The 11,762-nt window shown below is 40.1% G+C and overlaps 1 protein-coding gene across 2 annotated transcripts; it reads right to left on the reverse strand.

Moving 5' to 3' along the window:
- Positions 1-3,479: 3,479 nt before the first annotated feature.
- On the reverse strand, positions 3,480-9,218 carry PCP2 (Purkinje cell protein 2). 2 transcript variants are annotated; one of them, XM_069762179.1, is made up of 5 exons: positions 9,064-9,188; positions 6,895-7,021; positions 6,435-6,511; positions 5,764-5,924; positions 3,480-3,628 (listed from the first exon to the last, which is right to left on the reverse strand). In XM_069762179.1, the coding sequence occupies exons 2-5, from the start codon at positions 6,942-6,944 to the stop codon at positions 3,617-3,619; spliced, it is 300 nt and encodes a 99-aa protein (XP_069618280.1). In that variant the 5' UTR covers positions 6,945-7,021; positions 9,064-9,188; the 3' UTR covers positions 3,480-3,616. The 2 variants fall into 2 exon arrangements, with proteins under 2 accessions (XP_069618280.1, XP_069618279.1); XM_069762178.1 differs by lacking the exon at positions 6,435-6,511 and having other exon boundaries at positions 9,064-9,218.
- Between the last annotated feature and the right edge of the window lie 2,544 nt (positions 9,219-11,762).

Genomic DNA, 11,762 nt, shown 5'->3' on the forward strand with positions numbered 1-11,762 from the left:
AGTCACATGTCAGGATTCTCCGGTGTTGAGGCTGAGAGCGGGCAGTCACGTGTCAGGATTCTCCGGTGCTGAGGCTGAGAGCATGCAATCACAAGACCGCAATTATGCGATTTGCATAAGTGTAGTCACATGCTGACTAGACATGCTCGGTCTTGTTCAATTCATATCAAGCAAGGCCACACACGTCTAGTCTGAAAGTATGCAAATTTACGGCCTGCAGAAGTGACTGCAGAACTTTTATCACAAAACTAGACAACCCCTTAAAATGTGCTTTTATGCACATCGAGAGCTAACAAAAGCAGTAGGATTTTAAAAGAAAACAGATTGTCAGGTTGCTAGAAAATTTCTGGTTGTGGGAAACTACCAATCCTATCATGTGATGACCACTTTGCCATATACCAGTGTTGGCACAGTCTGAAGCCTTATGTTTTGGCTGACTATACAGATCCTGCACTTTGCCCAGTTGTAGCTCCATGTGACTCATACTGAATGCGAGAGAAAAAATATTGTTGATTAATGTAAGAAAGAGATATTCCCCCGAGATTAATTGCACCATGAAGCAGCATGCAGAGTCCCTATGGGCCTGTAGTGGATATATAGAGACTCCTTGTATGTAGAACCCATGGAGGTGTATTGGGCCTTCAAGTTGTGTCGGGATGCCTCCAGAGGCGTGCTCCATCTTGTTGAGGCTGGAGACGAGTGGGTTAAAATCTGCGCTGCCAGAGGTCCAAAGATGAGCAATAGAAGGGAAATGCAGTTTATTGGTCAACGCGTTTCGAAGTGACATACTTCATCATCAGGACCAACCACGATGAATCATTCCCGTATCCTGCTCATATTTGGACCTCTGGCAGAGCGGATTTTAACCCACTCATCTCCAGCCTCACCATTTTCTCTACATCATGGATCTGCTGCTGCCTTCTATGATACTTATACAGAGGTTGTGACATCACAACCCACCTCCCCCAGGTGAGCATAACTTTGTGTCCCTGTTTCCACTCGGGTAAGACCCTACTGCGTTTATTGTCTTTCCAGTTTTTCTTGCTCGTACTCCATCATGTGCCTAATTGCTCTTAAGGGATAATATTTACCACACATGGCACCCACCAAAAAGTTATATGGCTGCATACGGTAACATTTGGGCTGCTGGTTGCGTTACATCCCCTTGTCAATGTTTGTCCTTACAGAGCTGCTGTGTAGCCCTCATCCAAAGACTCCAATGAAAACACCTTTGAGCCCTAAGACTAAATTCAGAAGTCCGTGAAACATAGCCCAAGTATGGACCATGATGTCCAAACTGGCTGTGGGCCGCCTGACCCAAACTCAAAAGCCTTATAGACAGATATGAGGCTATTGCATTCAGATCAGGAGACCCCAGGCTGATCCATAGATCATGGTCATCCTCAGACTGTCAGGGGTGTAACTATAGTGGATGCAGTGATTGCGGTCACAACCAGGCCTTGGGACCTAGAGTGGGCCCAAAAGGTCCCTTTGGCCTATATGAGAATCTAATAAAGATCTGTGTATAATTTGGGGTCATGTTGGGGAATTTACATTGGGGTCCACAAGATTCAAGTTACGCCGCTACAGGCCGTGTTTCATGGATGTCTGAATTCGGCCCAACACCATACGTAGGAGAATATGGCTGGTTGTGTTTTATATATATCATGTTTTAGGTGTTTTCTTCTGGTTTTCACACCTCTAGGTGAAGCATTCCTGCGCACGACCATGGAGAAGTGGTTATGTAGGTGGGTTAGTCTACTTGGTCCACTATTTCATAGTCCAAAGAACAAACCCCTTATGGGGCTTTCTAGTTTTGTATGAAGCTTGTTGACATGAGCCATGTATCTTCCACGGTGATTTTGCCATACAGAGCAACCAAACTGAGATATACATTTATTTACCAGCTCGAGAGCATCCATGTTTCCCCATTTTTGACCAGGCATATTTTTATTTTTTATGTTCATGTAGTTTTAGGAACTCATTGCTCGTTTGGTTTTTCAAATAATTATTACATCTTTTTTTTTTAGATACGTGGAGTCTAATCTTCACGTCCTTTTTATATCCAGAATTTTATTTTGTCAATATCAGGAGAAAATACAAAGAAAAAAAAAAAGATAATTGGAGATATATTTTCTGTTCACTAAAATAATTACAAATTGTGTTCCCCTTTCCGTAACTATTATTTTTTAGATATTAGACATATGTAAAAGCAAGAAACGGATGTTGACTGGCGGTGATCTTCTTTTTATATTTAATTATTATTTTTTTTCTTTATTTAGTTTTCCATTTATTTCACATCTTGTGCCCCTTTTCTTATAACGTTATACAAGACCTATGTGGAGCATTTCAACATTTAAATACATTTACGGTAATTGCTGATTTCTCTGTAAGGCCAGGATCAAATGGGCGAATTTAAAGGTCCGTATATGAACCTCAATGCCCAAAGTGACCATAGGTCTCCTGGCATAAACTTATAGCCTCAATATGTGTCTGAAAGTTCCGGTCAGTAGACTCAATGTCAGTCCGGGCATTACGGCCCGTATACCTACTGTGAAATACGCCCGTCTTACCAGCCAAACTGGGGCTGGCATATTAGCGTTAGTTAAGGGACAAATTCACCCTTCTTCCTGCAGTGATGAGCTGATCTGGGTCTGCTAAGTCCCTGCAGCTCCTGCTCCTTCCCGACAACTGGTGGTCACTGGGGAGTCTGGCTGTGTCTGACAGCTGGCTCTCAAATGTTGTAGCTTCGCAAGTCATACATGGACCAATATTGGTCCAAAAGTAGTGTAAGGGATAAGTAAAGGAGTGGCCCACAGCAACCAGTCCTTCTTTACTTTTAAAGGCCCTTTGGAAAAAATTTAAAAAAAAGTAGTGACCTAATTGGTTGTTATGGGCAACTAATTCTTCCCGAGGTTTGCTAAGTCTCCTCCATTTTGTATATATTGAGTCCTGACTGCAAATAGTATGTCCATGGACACAATAATTGTAAACGTAACCCAAGATTTGTTCCAGACGTCGAATGGAACATTACAAGTCCTGACCACGTGATTGATGTGTCTCTTTCACTACAAATCACACAAATGTGGAGAAACCCTTTAAGTCAATTGTTTAGAAAAGGTATTTTAACGTTATATATATTACCTTTGCGATGGTATTTTGAATAATTGACCCATTATATATGTTTTTCTCACTCATATTGTCCAAATACGTGGATACGGACCACAGGCTCATGGGAAGTTGTGCAAACCAAGATTGTAGTGGATATAGTTGTTCGTTAATTTGGTATACTAAGGTGTCATTTTTTTTGCCACAAAAAGCGCCCATCTTGCCTTTAGGCTGTATCTGGTACTGCAGCTTACCTATAATATGTCCAATTTATAAGAATTTAGGATAACCCCCTATAATTTGCTTCATGTTGAAATGATAAGTCATGAGGGTTGTAACTGCACACCTTTGTAATGAAACCACAAGGTTAATAGAGCTAGAAATTATTTATTAAGTAGGAGAACAAAATTCTCATAAGATACGGAAAAGAACACATCTTAAAAGGATCTTGACAAACCATCTCCTCTTCCAAGAAATGGAGAGTTAGGAGGTCAGGTGAAGACAATGGCTATGCTTTGTTCTGAATGGGGGACACAAACAACACGGAAACGTTACATACAACACCTTGTCACGAGTGTCACGAGTCATTATTCCAAAAAAAGAGATTATAATAATATATACAGTTTATGGGGATGATTGGGTTAAAGGGGTATTCCCATCTTGTAAAGCGAGACATCGCTTTATGATCAGGGTCCTCAAATGAATGGGGCTGGCTGCATACTCAGCACTTAGCCAGGGCCGCTTCACTTGGCGGGTCACCAAGACGTTGGTCATCCACGGGTCATCAAGTGATGTAATGTCCTAGTAGTTTGACATCACTTTACAAGACAGGAATATCCCTATCATGTACACAGAACATACAACATAAAGGGGTTCTCCACATTTCATTTTTTTATCTACTTAAAGAGCATCTAAGCTCTTTTACTGTCCAGTGTCCCACAGGATGATATCACTTCAAAGTATAAGCTAATATGTTATCTGTTTTTTTTTCTACAATAGGATGCCAGATATTAGGGAGTTTTTCCAATTTCGGAAAACCCATCCCCCAGCTTCTGTTTGCTTTAAAAGTAAAAAAAACCCCTGAGCTTTAGTCACCCTCCCCGGTTCCGGCTCTGAGTCTCGGCTGCTGCTCCTAGTGTCCATTATAGTCTGAAGCTAGCGCTGTTGACGTGAAGTTAGCGCTGCAGACAATAACAGACCACAGGAGCAAAGGCGGAGACTCAGCGCTGGAAGCGGGGAAGGTGAGTAATGCTTAGGTTGTGGGGTATTTTTTAAGCAAACTGCAGCCAGGGTAGAAGTCTTTTCCAAAACCTCAAAATCCAAATGACTGGCATAACTATGTAACTTCCTAAACTCAGTCCCAGGAGGAAGTAGAGGTCTGGTGAGTATTTGGCTGGCATGTGATAGACAACCTGGTGTAATGTGAAGAAGAAGAGCTTTCAGCTCGGGCACAAGTTGATGTCTGAGCACAGATAAGCAATGGCTATTCAGATATAATTAGTGGGACTCGTTATGACGAGTGTGTTACTTCAAGAAATGTTTTGAAACAATCAGATGTCACGCTGAACAAAATCAATGGACACCTTTCATTAAACGCAGCCAAAACCTTTGGGTAGTGGTAGTGATAGTGGTAGAGGTAGTGCTCATCATTTAGCTATGGTGACAGGAGTCGATCCGTCGCCAATCATAGGCCAATCCAACATCTTTCCACTCCCTGATTCTTCAGTTTCTATTTCAAGTTTGCTCTGCTGATCTGCATTTTGGGAAGTTTTGTCTTAACAACAGGCGTAAGACATAGGGAAAAAAAATAGAATTCCAGATTTCAGTGCTGCTAGTCATGTGTCTATAAAGACTGTTCCTGAAGACAACTAGCAGAATAGTGCTTGCAGCTCTGAAGTATAAGAATAACTTAAACTTGGATAAATTAGTACAAGTTATTCAATTTTTTATGTTGTTGAATGCTAGATAGAAGCTCAAAAATAGTGTCCAAATGTAAACCCGCGGTCCAAACCAGCAAAATAAATTTCTTTAATATTAATACAAAATGTCAATTTCATAAAGAATAAATGAACCAGGCTGGGGGAGGTAGGGACATTTTTTTTACATTTATGGACCATATTGTGTATTCGTTCATACATTCTATGTTGATCAAGTAATTTTTATAGGCCATCAAAAAATACCCGGTGGTCCAAGGATAATTCTTAAGAAGGATGTTACTATGCAGCCAAAGCAGAGCAAATATTAATTACCAAGGTATAAAATTATTCTTCTCAGTTATTACAAATTATATAAAGAAATTCTTCAACTTAATAAAACTAACGCCTTTTTAACTATAAAAATATTCTGGTTGTTAAAGCATCCAGCCAAAAAAAACCAAAATGGCCTCTACTTATTTCTTATCCACTAGTAATAGGCAGTTGTCATTATCTGCCAATGTAACACAAGGTGACGTTCAAGGTGTCCGCAGAGATAACCCATTTGTTAATTCTAGATGAAATTCTCGAATTTACACATTGTGAAACATATAACAGGAGGACTTAGGTGGAATATCAGGAAATAAACAATGACTATCCTGACAGACATATGAGACACATAAAAGGATAGATGGATTGCAGAAATAAAAGTTTAATTGTGGATGTTATTCTTATTGCTCACCTTCAGGCCCCCATTGTCATGGGACACCCTGCGACTGGGCATAGTGTCTGGGTACGATGGAGACTGGATGAACTCTGCCCTTTGATCGTCCAATCTACGACTTTGTGAGTGCGCCAACATATCCATCAAATGGTTCATCTCAGGAGGTGGGGCAGCGGTAGCTGTGGAAAGAAATACAGTTACCATTCCCCATAGATCAAAGCCATGGGTATTGGGTATGTCTATGGAGTGTGGGAGAAAACTAGAGCACGCGGAGGAAGCCCTGGCAAGCATGGGAAGAACATGCAATCTCCTTCCAGATCTTGTCCTTGGCGGGATGTGACCTCATCGCTGCAACACAACAGTAATAACCTCTGAGCCAACATGATGCCCATAACGTTATACAGCCCCCACTGAATTGCTGAAAAGGACTATTGGTTATTGATGCCTAAGAGACAATGGACGTTCATGAGATCCTACCTGTTTGCTGGAACATCTCTGGTTTTCTTGCCCAGAAACTTCATTGTGTGTATTATGATTCAGTAGACCTAGGGATGGAGCACTGACCAATATATTGATGGTATTTTTTTTCCTAGGGTCATGTTGTGTATCACTGGTATAACCATCTATGTTCATACTGTTCAAGTTACTACCTGATGATTATGAGTAAACTACCTTATGAGGTTGTTTACCTTGGACAATCGCTTTTAATGAGGTGGGTAAGGTTCCTAGAGGTGTCCTGTTGCTGGGACCCCAGTGATCAGCTACTCTGTAGAGGAATCCAGAATAAGTGTTCAGTTCCACTGTAGCGCCACAACAGGGGAAAATAAAGAAACTACACAGATCCTATTAAAATCAGTAGGCTCCCTGTCTAACGCACGGATATGTCGGGTCCTCCAGAGTGAGATACCCTTTGATCTCTGTTCACGCTCATAGATGAAGATTCTCTTACAATTTTAAGTCTCATTTAACGAGATTCTAAGGAAATAGTAGGATTTTCTGGTTTAGGACCCTCATCTATGAGCCAGAGCAGAGAACAACTACAAAGACTAACTCGTGGCAGGATTCCTAATAACAATTGGCTATATATGCCCCTTTACCTGTCTTTGGGCATCATTAGCAGTCCCAGATATGGATTGTGAAGTGACTTACTGTTCTTTCCATCCTGGTCTCCTCGGCTGTGGACAATCTGGATGCTGCATCGCTGATCATCAATTCTTCCACCCTGGACATGGGAAAGGAGGTTGAAGAATCCTTCCTGTTCCTTTGGGACCTCAGGCTATGGAAGAGAAAGTCCTTCAATGAAATACAGGAACTGTCTCTTCAGACCAAATTTCATAGTAAATCTAGTAATGGATACTCTGGTAACGATCCCACCAGAAGACATGATCAGTAATGATAAAGTTCTGACCACCCCAGTAATCAAACGGACTTACATAATAGAAAAACATCACATATTAACATGGAAAAATCATTCTCTTTATATATATATATATATATATATATATATATATATTTCCAGCAGTATTCTAAAAGTGAAATATATCACAATGCCCATGTTGTCATGGGTAAAAAATAAGGATTAAGGGGGTTGTCAGCTCTAGATGATGTTATCGGAAGGGCCCCTAGACCATAATCTGATTCAGCAATCATCTGCACTCTTTGGAGGAATCTGGAAATTATCTTCAGGTTCCCCCCAGCACCTCCTAAGGAGGGAAACAAATAATTATCCAGATCACATTGAAATTAATAGCTTGCACATGTAATACATTGAAAAGTTGGGTCATCGTAGAGAGATCAAAACTTTTTATAAAGCTGCTCTCATTTCTGGATGATAGGTCACAAATAGTAGATTCTCATTCTTTAGAATCATACAAATTGGAAATAGGTTTTCCAAACCATTCATCTAAGTTAACATAAAAAGTAGCCTTCCTCTTAACTCTGGCTACATGATCTTAACCTGAAAATGTTGTAAATTGCACCTGATATAGTGATCATCCTCATACAAGTTAATGGGGATTGGATCATCCAGTAAATTCTGATATTTTTAGATTACACATATCAGAAACAGAGGAGACACTCCAATCCAGATAGAAGAGAGGATTAGATACACTCTTCTGAAGAGTACAAATCAATTCAATGAAATTTGGCCAACAAATACCTCAGATCTGGTGAAAAATACTAGTTCCCATTGCTCAAATCTTTTCCTTGAGGTTGGATAATAAATAATCATTTCCTATAATGAACACATAAAGGAGCTTGACGTAATTTAATTACTCATCACAAAATATCCTCCAGTACTTCTTTCGTGCTGCCCCAGTTTTCTGGAATGCACTACCCCAGACAATTCAGATAATTCTCAGAATTCACAGTTTCAAGTATGCCCTTAAAACACATTTTTGTAGACTGGCCTATCACCTTACCTCACTAATCAAACTAACTATTCCTTGTTCTCCCTTCCATGCCGTCAATACCTCTCTGTATCTGTACTTGCTGGCTGGTGACCGGTTCATGCAGCATTATGTGAATGTCCCTATTTATTATATTGATCGCTGGACATAACATGACAAGCACTTTATTTTTACTTTTGTGTCCCCCCTATTTCTTCATAGATTGTAAGCTTGCGAGCAGGACCCTCACTCCCCTTGTTAGGCAACTGCAGAATATGTTGGCGCTATATAAATAAAAATTATTATTTTGTTTGTACAAGTCGATTCTGATTTATGAAGTGCTGCAGAATATATTGGCGCTATAGAAAAAATATTATTATTATTATTACTATCCTTGGTGACCCTAGCTTATTTTTAGTTAAGAAAAAAGGGACCCCAAACTAAGCTGGAGCAGAAAACAGCTGTAAATAGTGTCTCTTTTTTTTTTTTTACATAGAACTTCGCACAGACAGTCTAAAGATTTCAATGGTCATCATGCAATACCTCATTTTGCCTGTGGGAGTGCTGCAGGGAAATTAAACACTTGCAGCTAGGTTGCTCTTAAGATCATAATTGATCACTAGGGGATAATGCAATTGGACACCCTATGAGTAGCTTATTTTAGGGAAGCCAATTTTAGGCAACCTCTTTAAATGCTAGCTGTACCATGTTGCATGTTTTTCATCCCACCATACACAAGCAATGTGACCTCCCCCCTCGCAAAAGGACCTTTAATGATGCCTCAGTTGGAAATAATGGCGGACTCTATTAAGAACGAAGAATATAAATCTCATTTTAAAGGCAGAGACACGTAATTTAGATATAGAAAAGAACCACATATGTACATTAGGATTATCCCCCCGCCCCCGCACATCATAAATACTCATCTTACCAAAGTCCCCGATTCAGAATCAGTTAAAGAGTTCTTCCTGGCCTGGTCGTCCTCGGGTGCACCATCTACTACTGGCTCCATCCTAGTTCCCCCGTTCTCTGCTCCCTGTGAGCAGATATCTGTGTGCCCATCTCAGCGTGCAGCCCTATTAAATGTCCTGCGGGTCGTCATGCCCTCCCTTCCTTTGAACAGATCATTAAATCATCTCATAATAAGGGAGGCCCCATCTGCAGGAAGGAGCCGGTTAATCCCCCATTAAGATTATCTGGGATAATTGTTAGTGGAGCAGAGGGTATATGTTGGTCTGTGTGTTTACATATTTCTGTGATTATCGGGATGTCACTGTTTGTATGACCGTTTAGTCAACCAGCATTAGTATACATGTATGGGTATATAGATACATGCATTAATATGCGACCCCCTGGGTACATCTACTGGTAGATCACAGCCTGCAGGTTCATTGTGTGAAAAATGGCATATGAATCGGGATTATAATATATGGTTTGGGTACATTTCAAATATTGGTTGGTCTTCTTTACAAACTATGAAAATTACCATCACTTTGACCACATTTAGTACTCACAATAGTGAGTCCTAGTCCTAAGTATAGGAACCACCATAGGTGGAGTTTTAGACGTCATATGCATCCAAGTGAAGCATAGGGTAAATTGTCAAGTGCAAATATAAAGAAGGGATCGATGGGGTCTTCATAATAAAGATAGTGATGTCACAATACAAGGATGAAAGCAGTGATGTCACAATACAAGGATGAAAGCAGTGATGTCACAGCACGTGGATAATCTACAAAGCAACAATACATCAAGGGAATTATGCAAGTCGTGATGTCACAGTAAAGGAATGGCACACTCACAAAAGATGATCAATGACATCAAAGAGTAGGAAAAAACAAAACGATAATAAACACAGTGATGTCACGGTACAGGGATTATAAACACAGTGATGTCACAGTACAGGGATAATAAACACAATGATGTCACAGTACAGAGAGTTATGGGCTCACGTCATGAGGTGGATTCCCTAAACCAAGAAACAGCAGAGATGAGTATGCAGACAGGTACTTTGATTCAACAAAATTAAGTGTGTAGACATCATCTTGACACAACAGAGATGAGAATGCAGACAAGTACATTTAATTGAGAGTTAAATGTGTAGACAGCACATTGGAATAGCAGAGGATTAAAGTGACAAGTACATTGAGGGAGTGGAGACTGTGGACAGCACCAGGACCAGTAGAACTGAGTTGGTAGTAGAGCAGAATTTTAGATAGTACTAAGAAGAAGGTGTGTACATAATCAAGCACTTGGCTGTAGTAGAGTTAAGTGGATAGTTTGGCTAGACTCCTGGAAAGCATGTGGTAGAAGGCTGCACGCAGATCCCTGAACCAGACTTAAAACGCCTTTGATGATCACCAGAAGAGCATGCTGGTTTCCCAAAGTAATCGGGTGTGGAAAAGTGTAGAGGGAGCTAGCCAAAGGGAAATGAATATACATATCCCAGCACTGGAGTTCGGGCAGGCAACATAATTCCCCCCTTTAGGACACCTCTCAGAGTGTCAAAGAAGAAAGAGAATACAAGGCTTCGTATGAAACATCTTAAAAAAAAAAAGGAACTGAGCATATTTCTTCAGAACCATATCCCTTCTAATCTGCCAAGTAAACAAGATTCCCATTAACCTTTTTACAGTCCAGGATTTGGTTAATTTCTTACACCCTGTCAAGATTAAAAAAGCAGGAGGTGTGAGATTTTATTGAGAAAAAGAGGACTAAGTAAGGAGTTATGTTTTCAAATGAAAAGTGACTGGATTGACCACTTGCTCACTAATTTGGTACGCAGATGTTTTTGGTGGTAAGCCAAACCTTGTACCCTGATAGGAATAGGTTAGCACACCACGGATCAGAAACTATATGAGGTGGAAGACCATGTAGCCAGAAAATTTATTTAAAAAAACAATTAAGACAGGTGTGGATCAGACAGAAGTCCAAGAAACAAAACAAAATGAGACATCTTGGAAAAATTGTCCTTCACGACTGGGATGGAAGTGAACCTTTGAACCTCAGAAGATCTTTAACAAAGTCCATTGAAATTTCTGACTTTGCTTCTTTTTTTTAATAAGCTGAGACTTAAAAAGACCAAGAGGTGTTTGATTAGAAGATTTGAACTGTGCACACTGAGGTCAAGATGCCACTATCTGTTTGGTACTGTTTCCATTTATGCCACCAATAGAAATGGGAAAGTAGATCTAAGGTTTATTTTTCTTCTGAGAAGAATGGGCCAAGTTAACACTTTACAGTGAGGTGCTTTAAAGATGAGAGAATGTCCTATATGTGGAGAACTGTGGACAATTTGGAGAAGAGGAAAATACATTCTGGTTGAATTACATGTGAGGGTGTGCCTTCAGAGTCATTAGATGGTTCAAAGGACCTGGAAAAAGCAACAGCTCTGTATTTTCCCATGGCTGAATTATAGGTGATGATGAAATCAAGAAGCTATGAGAAGAAAAGGGAAATGAAGATACTCCAGATTTATATAGTCTGTTTAGATGGTCACAGGGAAAATAATTCATTATATTAGATGTTGCCTCTAAACCTAATTTTATGGTAAAAGTCAGAAGAATTTTGTGAAAGAGCTATCACAATAGTGGAGACATCCATTTCAAGGAAAAACAGGCTGTTGACATC

The sequence above is a fragment of the Ranitomeya imitator genome, chromosome 4 (assembly GCF_032444005.1).
Source record: "Ranitomeya imitator isolate aRanImi1 chromosome 4, aRanImi1.pri, whole genome shotgun sequence".
Taxonomy (NCBI): Eukaryota; Metazoa; Chordata; class Amphibia; order Anura; family Dendrobatidae; genus Ranitomeya; species Ranitomeya imitator.